Genomic DNA, 20360 nt, shown 5'->3' on the forward strand with positions numbered 1-20360 from the left:
CCGGTGTTGCTGCTGCAGCTGCGGAGGGGGAGCCGGCGATGGCGGGTGTGCGTGATAGTGAGGACCGAGGTCACTGGCCATCTGCAGCGGCAGCAAGACACCGGCATTTGCCGCATATAAGCCAACAGATGACTCAAATGGTAAGGAAAAGTCAGCTGGAGTCTATACACGAAAAAAATGCAACGGCGGCAGACACACCTGCCGCTGGGGATCGGGGGGATTGGGGATCGGGTGGGTAGCCAGCCGGCCGCAAAAGTGTGTGCTGTCTGACCTTCTCTGGCTGATTACTGAATTTATATTTGTTATTAATGGGAGTCTGAGCGGCATTTGAGGGATTCAGCGACTCTTCAGGCAGGCAGCTTGTCCGCGAGACAGGCGCCCGTCTGACCCGTGCAGGGGGGGGGTAGCTGAAAAGGGCCTAGGGTGCCGCTCATTGGCCGCTATAAAGACCTCAATCAAATAAATGCAGACATATTCATTAATTTTTAAAATAACCCAAAAGAAAGCGGGGCAAGTGGACCCGAAAGAGCCACTGCAAGGGGCTGCACACCAGCCGGGGTTGGGGGTGGTTCCCTCCCGAGCGCTGCACGGCTGCAGCGCTGCTTGTGTCAAACCATGAGCAATAAATCAAGGCCTAAATTGCCCAACCCTCTCCATATCATCAGAGTGAAACCTGATAGGCCAATATTACTCATTTTCGGCGCACGCAGACACCATCGCCGCCGGTGATGTCGGCCGTTGCGTCACTCCACCCCCCAGCACGGGTCCCCTGTGCGAGTTTCTTTGCGCTTTTTCTCCGTTTTTACCATTTTAAAAAATACCTCCTGTGTGTATGGAATTGTCCAACAGGATTTTAACATAAAGATATGAGTCGAAAACTTGAAAGACACCGCAGTACGGGGCCGCCAGCGCGTCCTGCGCAGAATCGACGGCGTTGCCATACCGTATCTGTTTGTTTGTGTTTTATGCGTCGGTTAAGCAAATATATAAAAATCCAAATTTTGAGAAAATTGAATTCTACAAAAAAGTGTTAGCCCTAGTTTGACTCCCTAAGTCCCATGCCAGAGCTCCCTTGCATCCGCTGTAGCTGTAGCAGCACCTGGTCCCGTGCTGCAGTAGTAGCACAAGCGATATCGGTCGCAACAGCTACAACTAAGACAGATAACCAGAGTTATAGCTCTCCTCGAAATATCTTAAAAAGGTGAAAGACACGGTCCCACATAACTACTGCGTAATTCGCCACTGCACCGCTCTCTCTGCTGTCACTGTAGCGATCCCGTGGGGGCAAAGGAGGCTATTGCAGCTCGCGCTACAGCTTAAAATCGAGGTTATGCTACTCACGCTGGTGGTCCAGAAAATGCCACCAGCCCTGTAGCCACAGCACATGCTGCAGCCGCTGTTGTAGGTTGTGCTCTCCCTCCTATAACTTTTGCTGTAACTCGTGTTGCTGCTACTTCTGCAACTCCCCCCGCGCGTGGTGTTGCTCGGCTCGTCCTGCTTTCCTGCCTCATGCCCCATTCTATTTATGTAGGCCTTCAAGACCAAAACCTCTCAGATAAGGCCATCTGTCGGTTGAGAGTGATCGTGCTGCTCCCGCTCCCCGTTACCTCCTGCCGCAACGAGGAATAAAACAGCAGCAGTTCCAGAGTTTATTCTTGAATGCACTCCGGGTGTTCGGTACTGCTGCAGGGTCCAAGGCCTTTTGACGGGAAGAAAATGAATTGACAGTCCCCTCTGCACGCATTGCACAACGGCCAGTGTACGTACGTCACAACACTCGCCTCCCCTCAAGGATATCTTCAAGTGCGTCTCGGTCCACAAGCACCACTTCGAATTCACCGAGATTCCAGGGCTCACTGAGTTTGTGGGGGTCTTTGGTAGGCTCTTTCCGATGCAGCTGCCCGCTCCACGACTGCTGCTGCCGCTGCCAGACAGGAGCGTTCACCACTCGACCCAGTAGAGGCGCTGGGGGATGTCTTCTGTAGCAGCTGTAGCAACTCCAGGAGCAAGTCACTGACATGCACCCAATCATCCTGTTGCAGAAAGTCATCCAGCGTCACTAGGCGACAACAGCAGCATCCGTTGCTACTGCTTCTCCTGGATGTAGCACCTGCCGCCGGTGCTTCATCCTCAGCGCAGAAGCAACTATACAGCGTACGCCATATTTGAACGAGCTGCCGTTGTGGCTGATGCTTGCGCTGCTGCTGCGGCTCTTTTTGCTGTTGTGCGACCAGGTAGCGGAGGGGCCATAAAAACAACTCCAGCGCGAGTGGACGAAGAGAGGAAACTGCAACGGCTACCTGTAGCATCACTGGCCACAGGCAGATACCCCTGTTGCATACGCTGCAGGTGCTGCAGCTGCTGCTGCAGAAATGAACGGCGGTCGGCCTCGTGGCATAGTGAGCAAGCAACGCTCGCAGTAACTGCTGCAGCACCCCTACTGGGTCCTGATACTGCGCTGCAGTCCAGTAATTGTTAGCGCAGCTTCTCTGCAAGCTGCCACTTCGGCAGCAACAACTGATTCTGCCTAGGTGTTCATGCGAAACGACGAAGCGTGCCGCAGCAAGCGTCGCATTCTGCAGCACCATGGTGAAGTCCTGTTGCAAGTCGTGCAACTGTTGCAACTCGTGTCGCACGGGTTGTTGCACCTTTGGCTCAACAGCTGTAGCCGTTTCCGTTGGTGCTGCTGCTGCCATAGCTGATGCAAACGCGCTTATCAGGCTTCCACGCGTCTCTATGATGGCTAAGGCATGTTGCTGTCCAGCCTGCACGCATGCTGCTGTTGCAGCTACTGTTGCAGCTGCTGCTGTTGGTGATCTTTCCGCTTTCGTTGCTGTAGCCACTGCTGGTGTCACAGCTTCTGGGGCCGAGTGCGGAAAACAAGTTTCCCGCAGGGCTGGGCCGACAAGTCGTGTCCATGCAATACGCAAAAGTCGCACGGCAGCTCCAGAAGAAGCTGCCGCTGTATCTGTAGCGTCATTGGAAGCAGCAGTATCACTGGAGACAGCAGCAGAAGCAGCAGAAGTCGCAGTTGTGGGTAAGGCTGAAGCTGCCTTACGGTTTTCAAGGAAGCGTGCTAGAACCTTTAGAGCAGCAGTAGCGCTGGCTTCTACAGAGACGTAGGTCAAAAGCATTGCATCTGCACCGCGCCTTGCTCCAGTGGCAGCAGCAATCGGCCCCTTCTTTCTGCCGCTAAATGTTGTCTCGGAGTTTTGCACACCACCTGCGTCAAGACAAGCAGAAACATAGCGAGGGAAAGACATACACATGCTGCAAGGACATTATTGCCCCTGCTTCTGCATTTAGTGCGGCCACTACCGAGTCCCCTTACAGCTGTTGCTACCCTGCCTTCTATCACTGATGGGCGCCTGTAAGATTTGCTCCAGCAGTTGCAAAGCGACGGGTCGTTGAAGCTGCTGATGTTCCCTATGCACTGCAAAGAAGCGCGACAGGGCAACGTCTGCATCTGCTACTGCAGCAATAAAATCGGATAATTGCTCCTGCTGTTGCAGCGCCTGTCCTGCTGCTGCTGAATCTAGACAGAGCCTCACAACTGCTGCGGCACCGCGTGCAAAACATTGCTGCAGCTCCCCCGCAGCGACAGCAGTTTCCTCCGATATATTAGGTGTTGTTGCTGTCGCTGACAACTGTTGTATCTGCATGCACGTGCTCCTCGCTGCCTCCGTTAGGGCAACAAGGAGCTTGCTAAAACATCCGAATGTTGCCGCTGTGAGAGCTAAAGCGGGTGCTGTAGCTGGTGCTCGCCGCTCTGCCGTCTCTGCTGCTTCTCCTGCTGCCGGCGCCCGTGCACGGGTAAAGCACCCGCACGGATCCATAAGCCTCAGCAGCAAGTTAACCAACGTAGCAACAACTTCTTCTAGTGTTTCGGCCTGGCCAGCACAGTCTGCTGGTGCTGCTAGCCCAAGTCTGGGCAGCTGCACCAGCACGCAGACACAGCACAGCGGCGCTTCTATTGCAGATACAGCTGCCTCCACGATGCTCCAGCCAGTGCCGCTGCTCCTGCTGCTCCTACTGGTCTTGCTCCTTCCTGGCAATTCCCTTTGTAACAAAGGCAGCGAAAGATCAAACTGCTCTATGCAAGTTCGAATGGAAACACTCAGGAGCCGCATGAGCTGCTGCTCAAGAAGACGCAGCAGCTGCTGCTGCTGCAGGGTCAATACCATCTTCATACACCGTTGTCGGAACTGGTGCACAATTTGCAGCTCGTGCTGCGGCTGCCACGCTGGGTGCTGCTGCGCTCGAAGAATGGCTATGCGCAGGATATGAAGCGCTTCCGCTGCATGCAGCGAAAGAGAGAAGGGTGTTGCTGCTGTGCCTCGCAAGGTCTCGCCCTTCAACAACTGGTGCTCCAGACCAGGCAGCAGCAATAGCAGCAGCATCGGAAAAGCTGCTGCTGCAGTCTCGGCTGAAAATTCCCGGATGCGAGGCCCCACTGTTAACCCGGCGGTGGGTGAGCTTCCAGCAGTTACCGAGTGCTGCGTGTCCTGCTGTAGTATCAGCAGAAAGCAGCAAGCTACTGAAGAAGCTAATTCTGCTGCTGCCGCAGCTGCTGCGCTGCTTCCCTCTACTGCAGCCTTCGTAATAGAAGAGCACAGAGCAGCAGCGCCTGCCTCTTTGCTTGCTTCCATCCCTACTGCTGCTGCCCTTGCTGCTGTTGTTGCGCTGTCAGCTGTTGCAGCTGCCTCAGCATACGTAAACCACGCGGCTTGTGTGCTAGTTGCTTCTACCGCAGCTTCTTGTACAGCCGTCGAGAGCTCGTCTAGTGCTGCAGCAGCAAGGATGTCTGCTGCTGCTTCTCGCAGCTCAACGCAGGCGCCCAAATGAATAAGGGACAGATAAGCTACCTTAACCACAACTTTGCGCCGGCTTGTGCCGCCACTAGCTCGCCAGGCTCGTAGCAATAGGGCCAGCTGCAGCAACAACACCAATCGCTTCTGATGGTGCAGGGAATCAAAGTCCACCAGCAGCAAGTCTGGAGTTAGTCCTTTGCCCTCTTCTTGCTGCTGCTGCAATTGCTCCATCTGTTCCACCACAAAAGCCAGGTACTGTCTCAGGAACCCGCTGTCGCAACGGCAAGTGGCGCACGCCAGCTGCTGCTGCAGCAACTGCAGCAGCAACTGCAGCAGCAGCAAGTACAGCCGCTCATGCTGTTTCTGTTGCGCTCGGAAGTCCCTTAGCAGATGTAAAAGAAATGCGCAAAAGCTTCGGCAGCTGCTGACACTGCAGCAGCAAGTCGCGGCTGGGCCACTGTATCTCCCCTGCACCTGGTGCTCTTCCTGCTGTTCGTGTTGCAGAGCCTGCTCCAGGTCCTTCCGCTCCTGCTGCAGGTGATCGTTTTGCTGCTGATTATGCTGGTGTGGAGCGTGATCCCCTTTGTGGTGTCTGTGCAGCTCAACCGTGGCAGAAATTATGCGCCGCAGGATTTGCTGCGCTACCTCGGCTGGTAGTGACTGATGCAAGTGCGGCTCTGCGTTTTGCTGCTGCAGCAGGATAGGAGCAGCAGTAGCTCCAGAAGCAGCAAACGCCGAACCAACGCTACCGGGGAGCACCTTCCCTGCGGTTTCTGATGAATGTGCAGCGAGAGAGTTTGTTGATACTGCTTCATTGGCAGTACCTTCCCATTGACATGTTGCTCCTTTTAAAGCATGCGTTGCATCAGGAACCGCTGAATGATGATGTTGCAGCTGCTCAGGCAAGTCCTCCGCGGCGATCAAAGAATGCAGGAGCGCCGCGGTTTGCTGCCAATCGATGATATTACCTGGTCTCCTCTTGCTTCTGCTTCTGCTGTCACAGTTGCTATGCACGCTGCAAACTGGAACGACTGCATGCGCATGAAAGCATCCGCCAGTGTTGCTGCTGTTATTGCTGTTCCTGCAGCTATTGCTGTTGCTGCTCCTGCTGTTGCCTTGTATGCATTTTGAAGGATGCAAAAGCTCGTCATTCTGCCTCAAGTAGCCAATTTGTTGCTGACTCTGCTGGGCTTGTGCTGCATATTGATGGCCTCGCTGCAGCACGTGCACTGTTTGCTGCTGTTCTGCAGGCGCGGGCTGTTGCTGCCTTATCCAAGGCCCCTGCAGTAGCAAATTCTCGAACATCTTGGGCAGCAGCACTTCGTTATCTTCGTGCAGTGGTGCAGCGGCAGTAGTGACATTAGCAAAGGCCTGCCGCTCCAACAGCTCAAGTTCGAGTATCTCCCGCTGCTTCTGCTGCGCCTTCTCCTCTTCTATTCCTTCACCCTGCACGATCCTTGTGGCCGTTAGTTCGTTCTTGTCATCATCGCGCCCACTCACAGCAGAACCATCAGCAGTATAAATAGTAGCATTCGCAGCAGATGGAGATCCCGCCTCTTCTGGTAGGTTTCGTTGCTTGTAGTGCAGCTGAGGCAGCGCAGACGGCACAAATCCGCTGCCTTCAGGGAATGGGGAAAGCTTTTTCAGCAATTGCATTGCTCTGACCTGCAACGCAGCTGCTGGGGGGACTGATGCTGCAGCTCTCTGGGCTTCCACAGCTGCTTCGGCTGCTTGCGCCTCCGATGCTGGTACTCCCACTACAGCGTCCCTGGACGCATCATGCACCTGCCCCACTGGTTCTTCCCCATTCTTTCTCCCGTTCACCTTGCAGTTCCCGCTGCACTCGCCAGCGCTGTTGTGGCATTTGCAGTTGTCTCTATTCACGCCATTTGTATAGTTAGAGGTGTAACGACTACGCCTGATACCGCAGTCGCATATCTCCCCGTAGTCACCCTTGCGGCCGCACACACCTTCGCGGCCGCACAGTTGCGTACGCAAGCGCCTTCTCTGGGTGTCGTTAAGGTGATGCTGCGTCCTCTTCCACTGTTCATGCTGCTCCTCACTGTGATCAGGCTGCTGCTTCCGATGTTGCTGCTGCTGCAGCTTCTGCTTCTCCGGCTGATCACTCCCCCATCGTAGGAATTTCAGTTCACCTGAATGCTGCAGCTGTTTCAGCGCCCTTCTTACATAGGATGGTGCTAGATCTTGCACCTGGGCCTGATCTGTTTCCTGAGGGTAAAAACCCCCAGTAGCAGCCCAACATTCTGCGCAGGGCATACTACACTTCTTGAGTTGCGTGCCCTCCCTCTGGTTTGCCTCTCCCAGAGAAGCAGCAGCAACCACCGCGGCGAAAATGTAGCCAAGTCTTCCACAAGGTGGAGCAGAGGACAGAACATGTGTCCTTCGAAGCCGTTACGTTTTGCAGCTCGTCATGCTGCTCTTTTGCAGCTCTAGACCCAGCTGACCCAGCTGCACAGCTCCCTGCACCCTGTTTCGCTCTTAGACTTTTGAGGCATTTGGTACAAACTCGTAGAAAATAAGGAAAGGGGGAAACCACACCTAGGGAGCGGGTATATGACGGGTATACAGGCTCCCGCCGTGAGCAACAAGCAGAAGTCCGCTTGAACGAAACTTACCCAAGTTGTAGTGTCGTCTACAGCTGCGGTTGATCGCTCGAAATTCAAAATTGAGGGCTTAATTCAAAAGGTTCCAGTTCTTAACGGCTAAGAACAAGGACAATTAGGGACGATGGAGGGCCCCTGAGGGCCCCTGTCTCACACCTGGCGGCCGAGGGGGCAACGACGGAGCTCAATACTCACAGTCTGAGGAGTCTTCTGCAGGATCTGCTGCCATTATGAAGGAAAGCCTAAGGCCATTAGATAGCTCTTCTGCAGTGAATGGTGTTGACTGGAGATTCCAGCGAGGGAGCAGCTAACCACAACTACTTGTGCGTGGCCATACTGAGAGGTAGGTTAGAGGGGCTGGCGGTTTAGGACCAACATATGGAACGTTTCATAGAGGATTACAGTGCAATTAGTTATGTTCTGTTTGTTTTGGGGCAGCTAAGTAGACCACTGGAGTTCTACGGTGTCTGCACTGAACATCCGTCCTCTAGACGGGAATTGGGGTTCGATCTGCACCAACACACCGGGCACCATTCTTCCAACCGGCCGTTCTATAGCTAAAAACAATAGTGATATTCTAGATCCACAGAACGGGCGCAAATACGAGTGGGGGAGTGTGTGTAGGACACAACGATACTTAAAGAACCGCGAAAAACAGAACATCACGGGTGGTACTGCGGCCGCGGAGCATCGGGTTGCAAGACTACATTTATATGTGCCGGTAGGGGGCAGAAACATACCCCTCGAGTTGCATTACTTGCTCCACCGCAATGTCCGACACGGGGGAGGCGCCTGCGGAGGTGCGTGAGGCCAAGTTGAGAGCAGAGGAAGTAGATCATCACAGTATTTCAACCTTCTTAAAGTCTAAAAGACCCCCTTGGCGCTCTCCCCATATTTGTCCCCCTAGGAGTCGGCCCACCCTCGTCGTAATGATTATCTTTACGTACCCGCAATTCTGCACCGTAGTTTGGGGCCGAGGAGGCGTCGTTAATTGGGTCTCCGCTTCTGCCGGCTGAGTTGTGCAGGCAGGTCAGGAACCCGTGGAAGGAGGTGTTGATCCGCCAAATGACAAGGAGCGTAAGAAGCATCACTCAAAAAAGAGCAAACAGACGAGAGCCGAAGGGTCTCCAGCTACTGACCATACGAAACGGTCGAAAAAAAGTGCAAAGCAGGCGGAAAACGGGGAGCAAGGCTCCAATCCTTCCAAATCCGAAAACCATCCGCAAATCGAAACTTCAGAAAGGAAAAAAAAGAAAAAGAAAGCTGTAGTTGTTGCCACAGAAAATGCAGAAAACAACGAAGACCCAGCAGACCAGTCGCAAACTGCCGCCAGCAGCACGACTCGCAAATCCACTCTTCTCATGTGTGACAACGCAGCTGCAGTTGCCTTGGGTAATCTTTTGGCAATTCAGGTGAGGAGCTTTCACAAAGAAACGAACCAATTATCATTGGTGGATGTGCGGGAGAAAAGCGCATGGATTGCACCCATCTATCGTATAAGCAGATGATAGAGATTCTGTTCTAAAGCTGTCGCCTACTTTAGTTAAGGTACAAGTCTCTTATTATTATATGCCTAAGCAGTGCGCAGAAGTTCCTTGAACTGGAAAAGAGATAGTACGAGTTACGCCTTCCGGGCGGCCCTCTCACAGAACATCAGGCAGATCGACTGCAGGCAAAGCAGTGCATATTCTATGCCTGTCCAGCCAGTGACTACCTCGCCGTACGGAATTTGCTTCACCGTTGTCCCCTATACTCCAGCTGTTATTGGTTCTCCACTGCAGCGAGGGGCCTCAACCAAGTCTGAGGGACAAGAGGAGACCGATGAGGTTCAATGGCTTGAAGATATCGAAGACGAGGAACTTGACCAAATCCTAGGTAAAGCCAGCACAACACAGAAGTTAGTTCTCTACATTGACTCCTCCGGCCGTGCACAAACTATATGGCTCCTGCCTAAGACAATTAAATTTGCATTTTTCTCGAGCAGCCAAGGCAAAAGTTTCCGAACAGCGAGTAGCGGAGCTGAAGAACGCGATCTCCGAAACTGCATCAAATGCCCTTGACGGCTACTTCGATGAGCTCACAGTAGGTAGACGCCCATGGCTAGAATCAGGCGCCATCCAACGACTACCTCACATCGCCCTTCAAGAGCTAGACAGCGGATTGACTGTTCAAGCACGCGGATGAGGCATAGGATGCCCACTGAGCAGCTCTACGCGATTTGGGTAGCCAATCATTCACAGTGTTAAGGAGCAAGTCGGTTGAATGGCCTAAAACGATGAAAAGGCCAGACGTATGGTGGCTGTTTGGTTTCAGAAACTAACTCAAGACAAAGCCTTCATTGTTGGGACAGCAGACGAGGACAAAGTTATTGCAGTTGAGCAAAAAGAAGCCCAGGAAAACATAGAATCTTGTGTGGCTCAACAGAAGGAGCTACAGCAGCAACAACAGCGACTGTTGCTGTATGAGCAAGTCGTCCGCAAGAGGATTTTAGATGAGCTGGAGCGGAGGGAGGCAAAACTCAAAGTGCTTAAACGTCAGGCAGAGAAGCAGGACCTCAAAAGACAGGTGCCGTATCCTGGCATTTCCTGAAAGCAGGGGGGAACGGAAATTAAGATATCCTCTTCTCCTTGTGAAGGAATTAGATGCGCTCTCAGTATCGATATCTGCAATGCGCATATGCCAGATGCAGTCATATTAATAGACGGCCGTATCCCTATACCCCATGCTTCTCATAAGCTGTAGTTCCACCTCAGCACAGCAGGCACTTCACTGAGCACGCGTTTCGATATACAGTCTTTCGAACCTGTGGCAGCGTGCTTCCCTGCCCAGGACCATCTTGTCAAGTTGGTGCGGGAGTGTGAATGCCGAATGGAAGCTTTAATGGGGCGTCGTAAAGCTCGCTTGTCTTCTGTTTACGGTCTCTTGAAAAAAGAAGGGGAGTACACCGCCGTTTCGAGGAAAACGGAAGACGTCAAGTCCAACGAAAGAAACAACTTTATTCCTATGGGTACGCTTCAATGGTGCAGGCAATTCGGTCTAAATGAAAGGCAGATAGGACGCACAGAAGATGAGGCCTAAGCATATTCCGCTATGTTCCCTTTACATCAGTCGTGCATAGAACACACTCCAGAGCATAGGTTGCGGTGTAGTCTAATATTTCATGCGTTTCCCCGTCTGCTAAACCGTGGTCCAATATTACACTTTTTTGGAGGGGTAATGTTCGGTTGGGAATTTGGATCCTTAAGAGTTGCCAAGTCGTCTCCGTCAAATACAGGCAATTTAAAGTATTTTTTAGCTGCGCCTGAACCCGTCAATCCCAGTGTACTCGATCTTCAGGAAAATCGTACCGTGTCGAGTGGCTGCGGGCTCCTCAACCCCTGAAGATGCAGATAGATCTCTGCCGTGCCCTCAAGGACAAAGTTCCAGATGGAAGATACGTCATTTCTGTCTCCATATGGACGCGCATCGGTGGGCTCGATTAAAGTCTTCTAGCACTGACAGTGGGAGCCGTACGTAGAGGGTCGTTTTTTAGCCTTCCACGCATGGGGTTTGCGAACTTTTTCCATGAATAGGAGGCACGCGTCTCCGGTGGAACGGGTTACCATCTATCGAAGAAAAGCTTTTGCAGGACGCGGCCTCGAGGAAACAAAGTAAAGTGTCCCTCACAGCGGTATCCGTTCCTGACAAAGAATATGCAGAAAATGAAGGCTTTGCGGGAGCAGCCGTCACGCAGCCTGTGGAGTTCAGAGCAAGCTTCAGAAGCGAATGCCTGAGGTAGGGGACATGCCTCCTGATAATCAACCAAAAACGCGTACTTGGAGAGAACCTTGCTTCCACCCCTAGGTTCAACAAGGTTTTCTCCACCATCTGCTGCTCTGTAGAGCTTTCAAAGATGCTCTATTTAAGATGTATTATTACTTTCACACTCAGAATTTGCTTACCAAGCCTGGCCTGTACTTCAGATTCGATCAGACTCTTGAGCTGGCCTGCCCCTCGGAGACAGACGTGGAGCCTGATATGTGCTTAGTATTCGAGCTGTTTCTGCTTCGAGGCCAGCAATCTCCAATTGATAAGGCAAAACGACTAATGCCAAATGCCCCGAACTGATGCTTCCAGTTATCCAGTGTGCTGACTATGCGAGTCCACATCCTAAACCAGAAAGTCGCCTAACTGCAAGGTGTGCTAGTTGAGTGCACGGCTCGCGTCGCAGGTTGTGGGTTGGGGAGCATTTCCACTGGTAGACTCTGATTTTCGGTTGATCGAGGGAAGCTTCAAGGTACAAATTAAGCATCCCCATTTCGTTGATCCCTAGCACAGCCTAAGGGGAAGCTCAAATGGAACGCAATTGTTCACTCGCTGCAGCCCCACATCGTAGTGAATGCCTGATCACATTCCGGTTGAGACGTGGGCACGTTAATAAACCACGATCCCCAAAGGCATACAACTTGACGTTGTCATGTTCAGCGCGCAGAACATTACAACGTTAAGTCCTATGCCTCCTCTATACGAACACTGCTAGGGTTGCAGGACGTCTGGTTTTTAGATCTAGGAGGCAATACATACGGCTGATTCCCTTCAGGTTCCACTATTGCGTGGATCGGTTGACCCGTCGATTCGTCGCTATCTAGACCTCGAAAACCTCATCAGTAATAACCTCGATTCGTGGCTATGCAACCTGTATTTCCGCTGCGAGCGACTCCCCCAGTACACGAGGGGCCAGGTTGAATTCGAGCTACAGCTGGAGCATGCAGCAGCTTTACTTGGAGGGAGGAGGAAAGAAACTGCAAGCACGAAGTCGCAACAACACCATCGTCTTTGGGAAGCATCTCTCGAGCGCGCCAAGGGTCTGCATCGCATTTACATCTGACGCATGAATCGTCAGGCATAAGCAAAAGTGCATTCTTCAGAATTCCTGAATATCACAAGGTCTGCCCAATTCGAAGTGCTTTGCCACAGAGTGAGCACGTAATTTGCATTTGCCGGCTGCTCAGCGGAGGATCTCGTTCGACAACTTGTCAGCGCACTTCAGGCTTGCGAAGAAATGGCTGGACGTAAGTAATCTGTGCAGGCCAGTGTATTCAGGCATCAGAAACAAAGACAGCACTTCAGCCTTCAACAAACAACAGTGATCATCTCCACACATGTTTCACATGCCTAGCTAATTTTTCATTGCATTTCCATGCAAATGAGTTCTACAGATTCTTCAACAATTGTATCTAAGGACGGTGTGCGCGCTTGGCGGCATAAAGAGGAGCCTTCAGATTTGCATTCCACTCCGGATGTAAACGCTCTTCAAGACTACGGCTACTCAGGTCTTCCGTCTTCCTAGCGTCGAATTGCATAGCTCCATTTACACTGATTCGAGACGCATCTTCACACTAGACAACTGGGTTCGCTACTGTGCTTACTGGACAAAACCTTGCCTCCTTCGTCCCGAGCTTCACTTCACGTTATGTTGTGCTGTACGCGTGAAGTCTACTGCGGCACCACCTTGTCCCACCCAAGTGAGGCCTCTCGAAAGCTGAAGTACTTGAAGAGCTCGCTGTTGGACGACTTTCGGCTATCTTTCAACAAGACAGAAATGGGTAATGTACTGTTGCATTGAAAAACGCGTGTTGGTCACTCCACGTTCCCTGCAGAAACGAGCATTTAGCGATCTTGAACGGAACGAGGCCGTAGTGGCTGCGAAAGTTAGTTCCCCTCTCCGCCGTCAGTTATACGGCCACATAAGCATGCTGTCTCTATACTGTTGTGTATTTAAATACATTCACCAGTGGAGGTGCCAGGAGGACCTGAGAACTCATTTTACCAGGCCTTGGCATTTATGTGCATCTCTTTTCCCCAGGCAAGGCAGCAAGCGCCATAATTTGCGCCATTCTTGCAGTTTGGTGCTGCAGTCTTATCTTCATGCTAGGAGTGTGGCTGTACCTGCGTTCTGCTAAAGTTCCAGTGCATAATGTTGAGTTCAGTGCCTTCTACGTCCAACTGGATTTCGTGCAGGTGCGTGCCCACATGGGGAACTCCGTCACAAACAAAGTGCCATTCGTGACCCCCTTGGAGCCTCTTTTTGTTTTTTTTTATGTTGCTGCGCAGGAATTACTCTCTCTAGGTCAGACTATCGGTGCCACAGTGGCGGGACCCCTAGCGTGCCTTGTTGCCTTTGTTCTCGCCTCGGTGACGGTGCATGCTGCCAATATCATGCTGGGGAGACAGCCAACTCCAGGTACTGTTGAGAGCTTTCGGTGACAGATTACTCATGGAACCTTAAAACAATGTGTTCATATATAGGACAGCACTGTACTGCTGGCTGTGGCTTCTTCTTTGCTGCAGTTTATCAGTTTTGCAGTGCTCTGGGCGCCGCAACTGCTCTTAATCCTGTCCTGATGGCCGCTATTGAAGGAATAAGCTCAAATATGACTGGCGTCTCCTTTATGCTTTTTAACCACTACATCAGGGATGTTAACAATGCCACACTTGGAGTCATCATTGCCCTCCTCATTGACCTGGCGTTCATCGGGTGTAGTATATTAGTACGTACTCTCTGACTCCCAGGCTCTAAGCAATCCAATTACTGACAGGGGCCATGGCCATTCTCGTGGCTGGCAGGCTCTCTCAAGAGCCACCGCCTTGTGGTTTCCTCCATGTGCAGGTCTACTACAGCTATGCAATTGCGGTTCATCGCCACGGGCAGGTGAAGGACACACACAGGAGACTTACAGGGAATGCATCACTGTTTCACTTGCCACTGGATACTGAGGTCTCGGAAAGGTACTTGATGGGGTGCTTAGAAAGTGCCAGGCAGTACAGAGGGCCTGAAGGCGAAGTTAGAAAGATCCATGCAACAGAGCATCCAAGTCCGTTGAACTCACGCACCTTTACAAATAGTAAACTTTCACAGTTTCCTTCGAGCCCCCCGCTTGGCTCTCCGAAGTTCTGCAAGGCAAACAATACTCCATCACGTCTTTCTGAAGTCTTTTGATTTTATCGTGTCAGTTACGGAGCCGGATCAAGACTCAAAGGGATTTAATGCACGGAAACGGTGTTGTCGATTGGGAAGCCGGCGTCGAGCGGACTTTCAAGTGACTCAGCTGGCGATATATACCGTGAATTCGAGGGCCGGTACACAGACATTGTACAGGCGGTTTTTGATGTAAGTCAGCTCTTATTTTCCTCTGAAATATAGAGGTCACAAGATTTTGCAGCCTACTCCTACAATAGGAAGCATTAGTCTATTAATGCGCACTCAATGCCTGATGCTTGATATGGTCGAAGGCACCCTGATGGCACCATTCTGGAGGTCCTGCCGAACTTTCCAGAAGGAAAATACCCGTCAGAGGGAACAGATGATCATGTGCAACCTTCAACCGATCCAAACGACACGATTATTCATCCAGATCCGGGAGACCATACCGCATGATGTGCTTTATTGTTGGCACATTATGGATACATCTCCTAGGGGGGACAGTTTTCCTAACAGAACAAAGCCGCTGCCAGCAAAACCTAGCTGGACGTAGTCCCATTCTAAATGAAACTCTTGGAGTTCCTCCATTTTGCGACAATTTCCTCCAAAGGCCAGTGGTTTTTGCCTAACTAACACCAACGATATGGCGCAGAACACCTCTGTGGTGGGAATGTGATGTATACTAGTAGCAGTTCTTTTCCAAACAGAAAGGCTTACTGATCTCTTTTTTCGGCTCTCGAGGCTCGCATCACTTATTCAATCGCTGTGAAGCCCTCCGTGTCAGCCTCAGAGGGGCCTGCAGCACTACTGCAGAGCTCCAACGAATCAATTATTACTAATACTCTTGTTTTCGAGGTACTGGATCCGAGTTGGTCTAGGAGCAATGCTTGATACGGACAAATATTTCTGACACAATGGCGAGCGACAGAGACGTTGCACAGAATATCAATACTAGCTCACTAGTGATTGGTTCGGAGAAAGTGCGCAGGACGCCTCCGGGTTGGTTGAAGTGCACAAAAGGCCTTAAAGCATACTAATTACTGCTCGCTGTGTGTATAGTACAACTTCTTCGCATCTAGCATCAGCACACAGGCTGAGGGTAACTGTAACAGATCAACCGCCCAATGCCGCTCACTGAGTCCGGCTGGAATCGTACAAACCCCTTATCGTGCTGTGAATCAGGGGATTGACTGTGAATCGTTGGCGCTACCCCGTAACTGCTAACGGCTAACGGGACCAGCCTCTCTTGAATAGCCGTTGGGTAGCGCGCTGGGCCTTGGGGTCTTTCAGTTACATGTTTTCATTCTCTTGTCATGGTAGAAAACATCCTGGCCGGAAGGTATTGGGTGCGTTGGCACTGTTCTGACAGCCAGCGTACACGTTCCTCAAAAGCAGAAAGTAGTACTCCTCCTAACTGCTCCGGGACGAACATCTTGAACTCGATGCTCTCCTCAGTACCATAGGAGCGCCTGGATGGCATAACTTGGTTCACAACGTCCAGCTGCGCTAACGTAGTGGTGGTAGTTCATGCAAGTAGCATGCATTTCGGCGAGCCGCAGGATGTAATATATATATATATATATATATATATATATATATATATATATATATATATATATATAGGCTTTGATTAAAGAAGGGCTCCCAACATTCTGAAAGAAGAAAAACCCCTCACGTGTAGGCAAGTTCGGATTGTCCCCGTTGAATCAGTAAAGATCAAACCGAGCAAGCTACCTTTGAGGGCAAGCAACGTGTTGGGTTCCACCGGAGAAGGCCAAAACTGAAAAACGAATCGTCTAAAGGCGTGAAACGCGCCTATACAAGAATTGCCTTATTCTGTGTCAGTTTCCCACAGAAAGGGCAGTGAACATTCGAGGGGAGAAAATCAGTCGCGTGCTTGCTTCGGAGACACAACGACGGCCACCCGAGTGCAATCTTGTGATGAAACCCTACTAAAAGATGTGCATTTCTTTGGATGCATTTAGTGGCTGCTCGTAGACACCGGTGCAGTCGCTACCACTACATAGGGGCCGTTGCATTATTTCCTACCAGAGCCATGTTGAGCTCGATTCCTTTTGGAATCAGTTTAAAGTGGCGATATGATCTAGGACTTGGATCATATACTTGGGTGCGCGCTCTAACACCGCTCAGGGAGTGCTTCGCTTTGCGCCCGCAACTCACAAGTCTGGTTGGTCCCAGTATTTAACAAGATTCAGGTGCTTTAACATATCCTGCTGCACGTTATCGGGGAGGACGCGTTTGTCTCCGCAGATGGGGGCGAACCGGATATAGCGTAGCATGGCGAAGTTCATCATTTGAGCAGCACAGTTGAACGTGCAGAGGAAAACCATCGCCAAGTCATGAAAGAGGTTGTAGCCCTTTTTTATGCTGCCGTAGAAGCGCGACTGAGCTTGCGTAATCCAAATTGACGTTACCTCAACAATGTCCATTGAGAACATGAACAACACCCTGAAGCGGCCCATGGTGTCCCGGAAGAGGCCGTGCTGCAAACGCATACGCAAGTGCGGAAACCGTGTCTGTGTTCGCATATTATTGGGGGGCGAGTAGCATATTTGGCGTAGTTCCTGCGGTTCTTCACGGAGTGCTACAAAAGTTACGCTTGAGTTAGTGTTTCACGGGTAACATAGAACGGTACTGCCATCCGGGTGGGTGCACCAACAGAACTTGTGGCCATTCTGATTTGATAGGTTCTGACCTCTTGGTACGAGGGTAGGAGACCAACAGTCGAGTTTTCAGTAAAGAGTTCAGTTATAACGAAGACTGTTGAAGACACGAGTTTTTGAAGGATTCTTGGCCAACAGCGGTTGAAGACGAGGGACTGGATTTCCCGGACGACTTTTGAAAGCCACACTGCATTGATGCGGCGAAACACCGACTCGCCTGAAGGCCGGTGAGGTTCTTCAGCCCCTGTCATCATCTGGGAACCGCTTCGAATTCTGGGGGTCTTTGGTTTCGGTGGCACATGGCGAATTATACAACACTCGTTCGCGAAGCGATACCGTACCTCAAGCCCATCAAATTTTGCGTTTTCTTTCTGCCTGTTCTGTTCCTCGTTCTTTGAAACAGTCATTTTCTTCTTCCAGTGCTCCACTGGGTGCGTATACCGGCTAAAGTCCTTTGCTTTCCAGTGTCGCCAGTCACGACGCAAATTTAGAACCAAATGGGTCCACATGTCGCTAAAGAGACTCCCCACAAAGCCCTTTGTATTTTTTCCCTTTTGTACAGCGACTGTCGAAATTGCACTCGCCCAATCGGAAGCTGTGGGTTTACGTGCGTTAACTAGTCTGATTGTCTTACGAAGCGATACGTTCTCTTCACGAGACACCGAAGAAGGTTCCTCATAAACAGAGTGGCTGTAGTTTTGTCTCCTCTCGTTCATTCCAAACATTATCTCTGTCCGCCAGACAGTTGTTGCCAAAAATGTAGTCATGAAGAAAGGTCTGACAATAAAGAGCTCGAAAAACTTGAAAAGGAAATGTTTTGTTCGGTTCCAGGCAGTGGGCTCTTCAGTGGTAGCGCCTTCAATGACCAATAACACTCTTCTCTCCGTATAAGCGTATCCAAAGTGAAAGTACGAGAACGCAAAATCCTTAAAAACCATCAGCAGATAAAGATATATACTAGATGCCTTCATCAGGACCGTCCGGATAAGCAAGTATCTCCACGCGTCCCAGACAATTGCGAAGCAGCAAAGAATTTTGTCGAACTCAAGTGGGTCAGGTCCATCCGGGCGTATTGGGACATGCGGCTGGCTGGGGGGAATGTAGTCAACTGAGGCCACAATGGGGGCAAGGATCCTGCTCTGGCGAGCTGCAGTACTAAATGTCGAATTTTTTGATCCTAGTCGCGAACCTCGGCTTCTTTGCTCAAAAGTGCGGCCCCCTCGTCGCGGGATTGCACTTCCGTTTCTCTCTTTGTGGTTGCGCTGAACCGTTTCTCCTCCGCCACTGAGGTTGTCCTCCATAGACGTGCACTTACGTTGGCTTTCAGACTGCCGCTGCACATTGCTAGGAGGTTTTTGATTTCCAGCCTTCCCGAGTCCTAGTCCAACTGCAAGGTCTTCTGAATTCTGCTTTACAATGTCACTGTTTGAAAGCCCCTCTAGCTCTAGAAGGACTCGAACGCCCTCTTCGCTGTCTTGTTGCAATAACTCTTCACTCTCATCTTCCTCTCCAGAGGGTAATTCCTGGCCTGTTTGGTACGAGACGTTGTAGCCAAATTCTACCAGGACATTCGTGGCCTTGTGCGTTGCGGGCAAGAAGATGGAACCGTAGAAATTTGCAAGGGCTAATTCTCCAATGAAAGAGATTATTGCAGCAAGCTGCAGCTGAGCAAATTTATGCTGCATTGTTTCGAAGAATGGCAGAAATACAGTTCGGTTGAATACGTCCACCCCGAAGAATACGATTCCAGGCAGATGGAAAATCAATGCACGCCTATACTGGTCCCTCGTTTTCGCGAGGTACAGACCCAGAGGAATCAGCAGTATCGAGCCGAAGATGAAGGCAGCGTACAAAGGCCAAGTGAAGTGGTTGAAGAATGGTAAGAGTGCGCGGACTTTTGGAAAGGTTTGAACGTGATAAACGGCAGCATTAGACAGAAACTCAATAACGAAGTAACCGGCGTATCCGGACATTTCCCTCCAAAAGCCTACATTTCGACCGCCAAGCGTCCAGACTTTCACGTATAGCACATAAGTTACATGCAGCGCGAATTCATTGACTAAGTACATGTAGCATATGTTTTCAACCCTAGCGTAGGCAAGGGGTGGGTCAATGCAGTTCGGATCTACTTTCTCACCACTAGCGTCAAGCGCACAAGGGGGAGGAGGCTGATAGTCTGGTATTGGTTGGCCAAGGTCATCCAAGGGGCAGTCCTTGTAAGTGACCATATATAACGCTATAACCGGATGCAGTGTGCTTAAGAACATACAGAACATGTAGCAAATCCGGCGGTCAACACGGGCGAATTTCGCAGCTAATTTACTCCAACATGCAGAGAGACACTTTTTTTCAGATGTATTCGCTGCCACTCTTTCGTCTTGGCTTTTCACCACAGCTTGCTTTTGCGTCGGCATGTTCCCGGCGCTGCGGTCAAGATCTGGCGGGGCAGTAACATGTGTGGCTGGGCCCACCCCCTCCAGGTCCTCCATTTTGACTAGTTATTTCCTTGGTGTTTATTTATGGGGATCTTGAGGAGACGGGCGCGCATGGCTACTGCACAGGCTCTGCCAGGGCGCGGTGGGGTCACCGCTCTCGCTCCCGCGGCCAAGTTTTTAAAGACGCCCTTAGTAGATATCCCATCAATAAGTACAGAAATCCCACCAAACTTCCCGATTAAAAATAAGTGTGTTTGCTACGCAGATTATGTAAATGGTGAGGCAGACTTGGGTCTGCCAAAGCCCCGCAGCTGGCGCTGATTTGTAGGTTCCTCACAGCAGTGCCGCTCTTGCATCATTAGTGGACAGTAATTTGGCACAAAGTGTGCACCAAATATCAGATATCATCACGACAAAGTGCATATTTTCGAGTTGGAGGCAGGTGTAGCCACGGTTTTACAGTGACGCTTGTTAGGAGATTGATGCGTTTCTGAAGAATTTTCGCTTTTCCATACAAACACTCAATAAAGATGGGACCTCCTTGCGGGTTAACTCTGAACGATTCGCTTACGCTGGCTTCTCTAGTCACATTTCGTTCCCCACGTAGATGTTGCTGTTAGAAAGCTCAAAGCGCTGCCGACGAAAACTCCTAAACAGCTAATTATTCGTCATTCGCGCTGTATAGTTTCATTTTTTGTTTGGGAGCTCAAAACAACACGCATTTGCCTCCGATCCTGCTGTACGATTCACAGCACCTGTGATAAGGCTTACTGAGTATCGGCTGCTTCAATATTTTCCTCAGGAAAGCCTGGAACTACAAGTGGGCTAAGCTGAGCATCAGTGCT

The 20360-nt window shown here is 50.9% G+C and overlaps 4 protein-coding genes across 4 annotated transcripts; 2 read left to right on the forward strand and 2 right to left on the reverse strand.

Moving 5' to 3' along the window:
* Nucleotides 1-1649: 1649 nt before the first annotated feature.
* EMH_0061900 (uncharacterized protein) lies at nucleotides 1650-7327 on the reverse strand (the record flags this gene model as incomplete). Its single annotated transcript, XM_038022679.1, has 5 exons — nucleotides 1650-1734; nucleotides 1858-2300; nucleotides 2586-3223; nucleotides 3332-7040; nucleotides 7277-7327. 5 exons carry the CDS (start codon nucleotides 7325-7327, stop codon nucleotides 1650-1652), a joined length of 4926 nt encoding a protein of 1641 aa, XP_037878533.1.
* An 878-nt stretch (nucleotides 7328-8205) lies between these two features.
* EMH_0063010 (uncharacterized protein) lies at nucleotides 8206-11542 on the forward strand (the record flags this gene model as incomplete). Its single annotated transcript, XM_038022680.1, has 9 exons — nucleotides 8206-8235; nucleotides 8461-8847; nucleotides 9139-9310; nucleotides 9420-9517; nucleotides 9749-10000; nucleotides 10265-10442; nucleotides 10772-10903; nucleotides 11008-11209; nucleotides 11398-11542. 9 exons carry the CDS (start codon nucleotides 8206-8208, stop codon nucleotides 11540-11542), a joined length of 1596 nt encoding a protein of 531 aa, XP_037878534.1.
* A 1345-nt stretch (nucleotides 11543-12887) lies between these two features.
* On the forward strand, nucleotides 12888-14852 carry EMH_0064120 (uncharacterized protein; the record flags this gene model as incomplete). Its single annotated transcript, XM_038022681.1, has 7 exons — nucleotides 12888-13020; nucleotides 13281-13435; nucleotides 13529-13658; nucleotides 13766-13965; nucleotides 14085-14289; nucleotides 14429-14585; nucleotides 14708-14852. 7 exons carry the CDS (start codon nucleotides 12888-12890, stop codon nucleotides 14850-14852), a joined length of 1125 nt encoding a protein of 374 aa, XP_037878535.1.
* Nucleotides 14853-16573: 1721 nt separating this feature from the next.
* EMH_0065230 (uncharacterized protein) lies at nucleotides 16574-19569 on the reverse strand (the record flags this gene model as incomplete). Its single annotated transcript, XM_038022682.1, has 2 exons — nucleotides 16574-16900; nucleotides 17113-19569. 2 exons carry the CDS (start codon nucleotides 19567-19569, stop codon nucleotides 16574-16576), a joined length of 2784 nt encoding a protein of 927 aa, XP_037878536.1.
* Nucleotides 19570-20360: the final 791 nt, after the last annotated feature.

This window comes from Eimeria mitis, genomic scaffold (assembly GCF_000499745.2).
Source record: "Eimeria mitis Houghton genomic scaffold, Emh_scaff4, whole genome shotgun sequence".
Lineage (NCBI taxonomy): Eukaryota > Apicomplexa > Conoidasida > Eucoccidiorida > Eimeriidae > Eimeria > Eimeria mitis.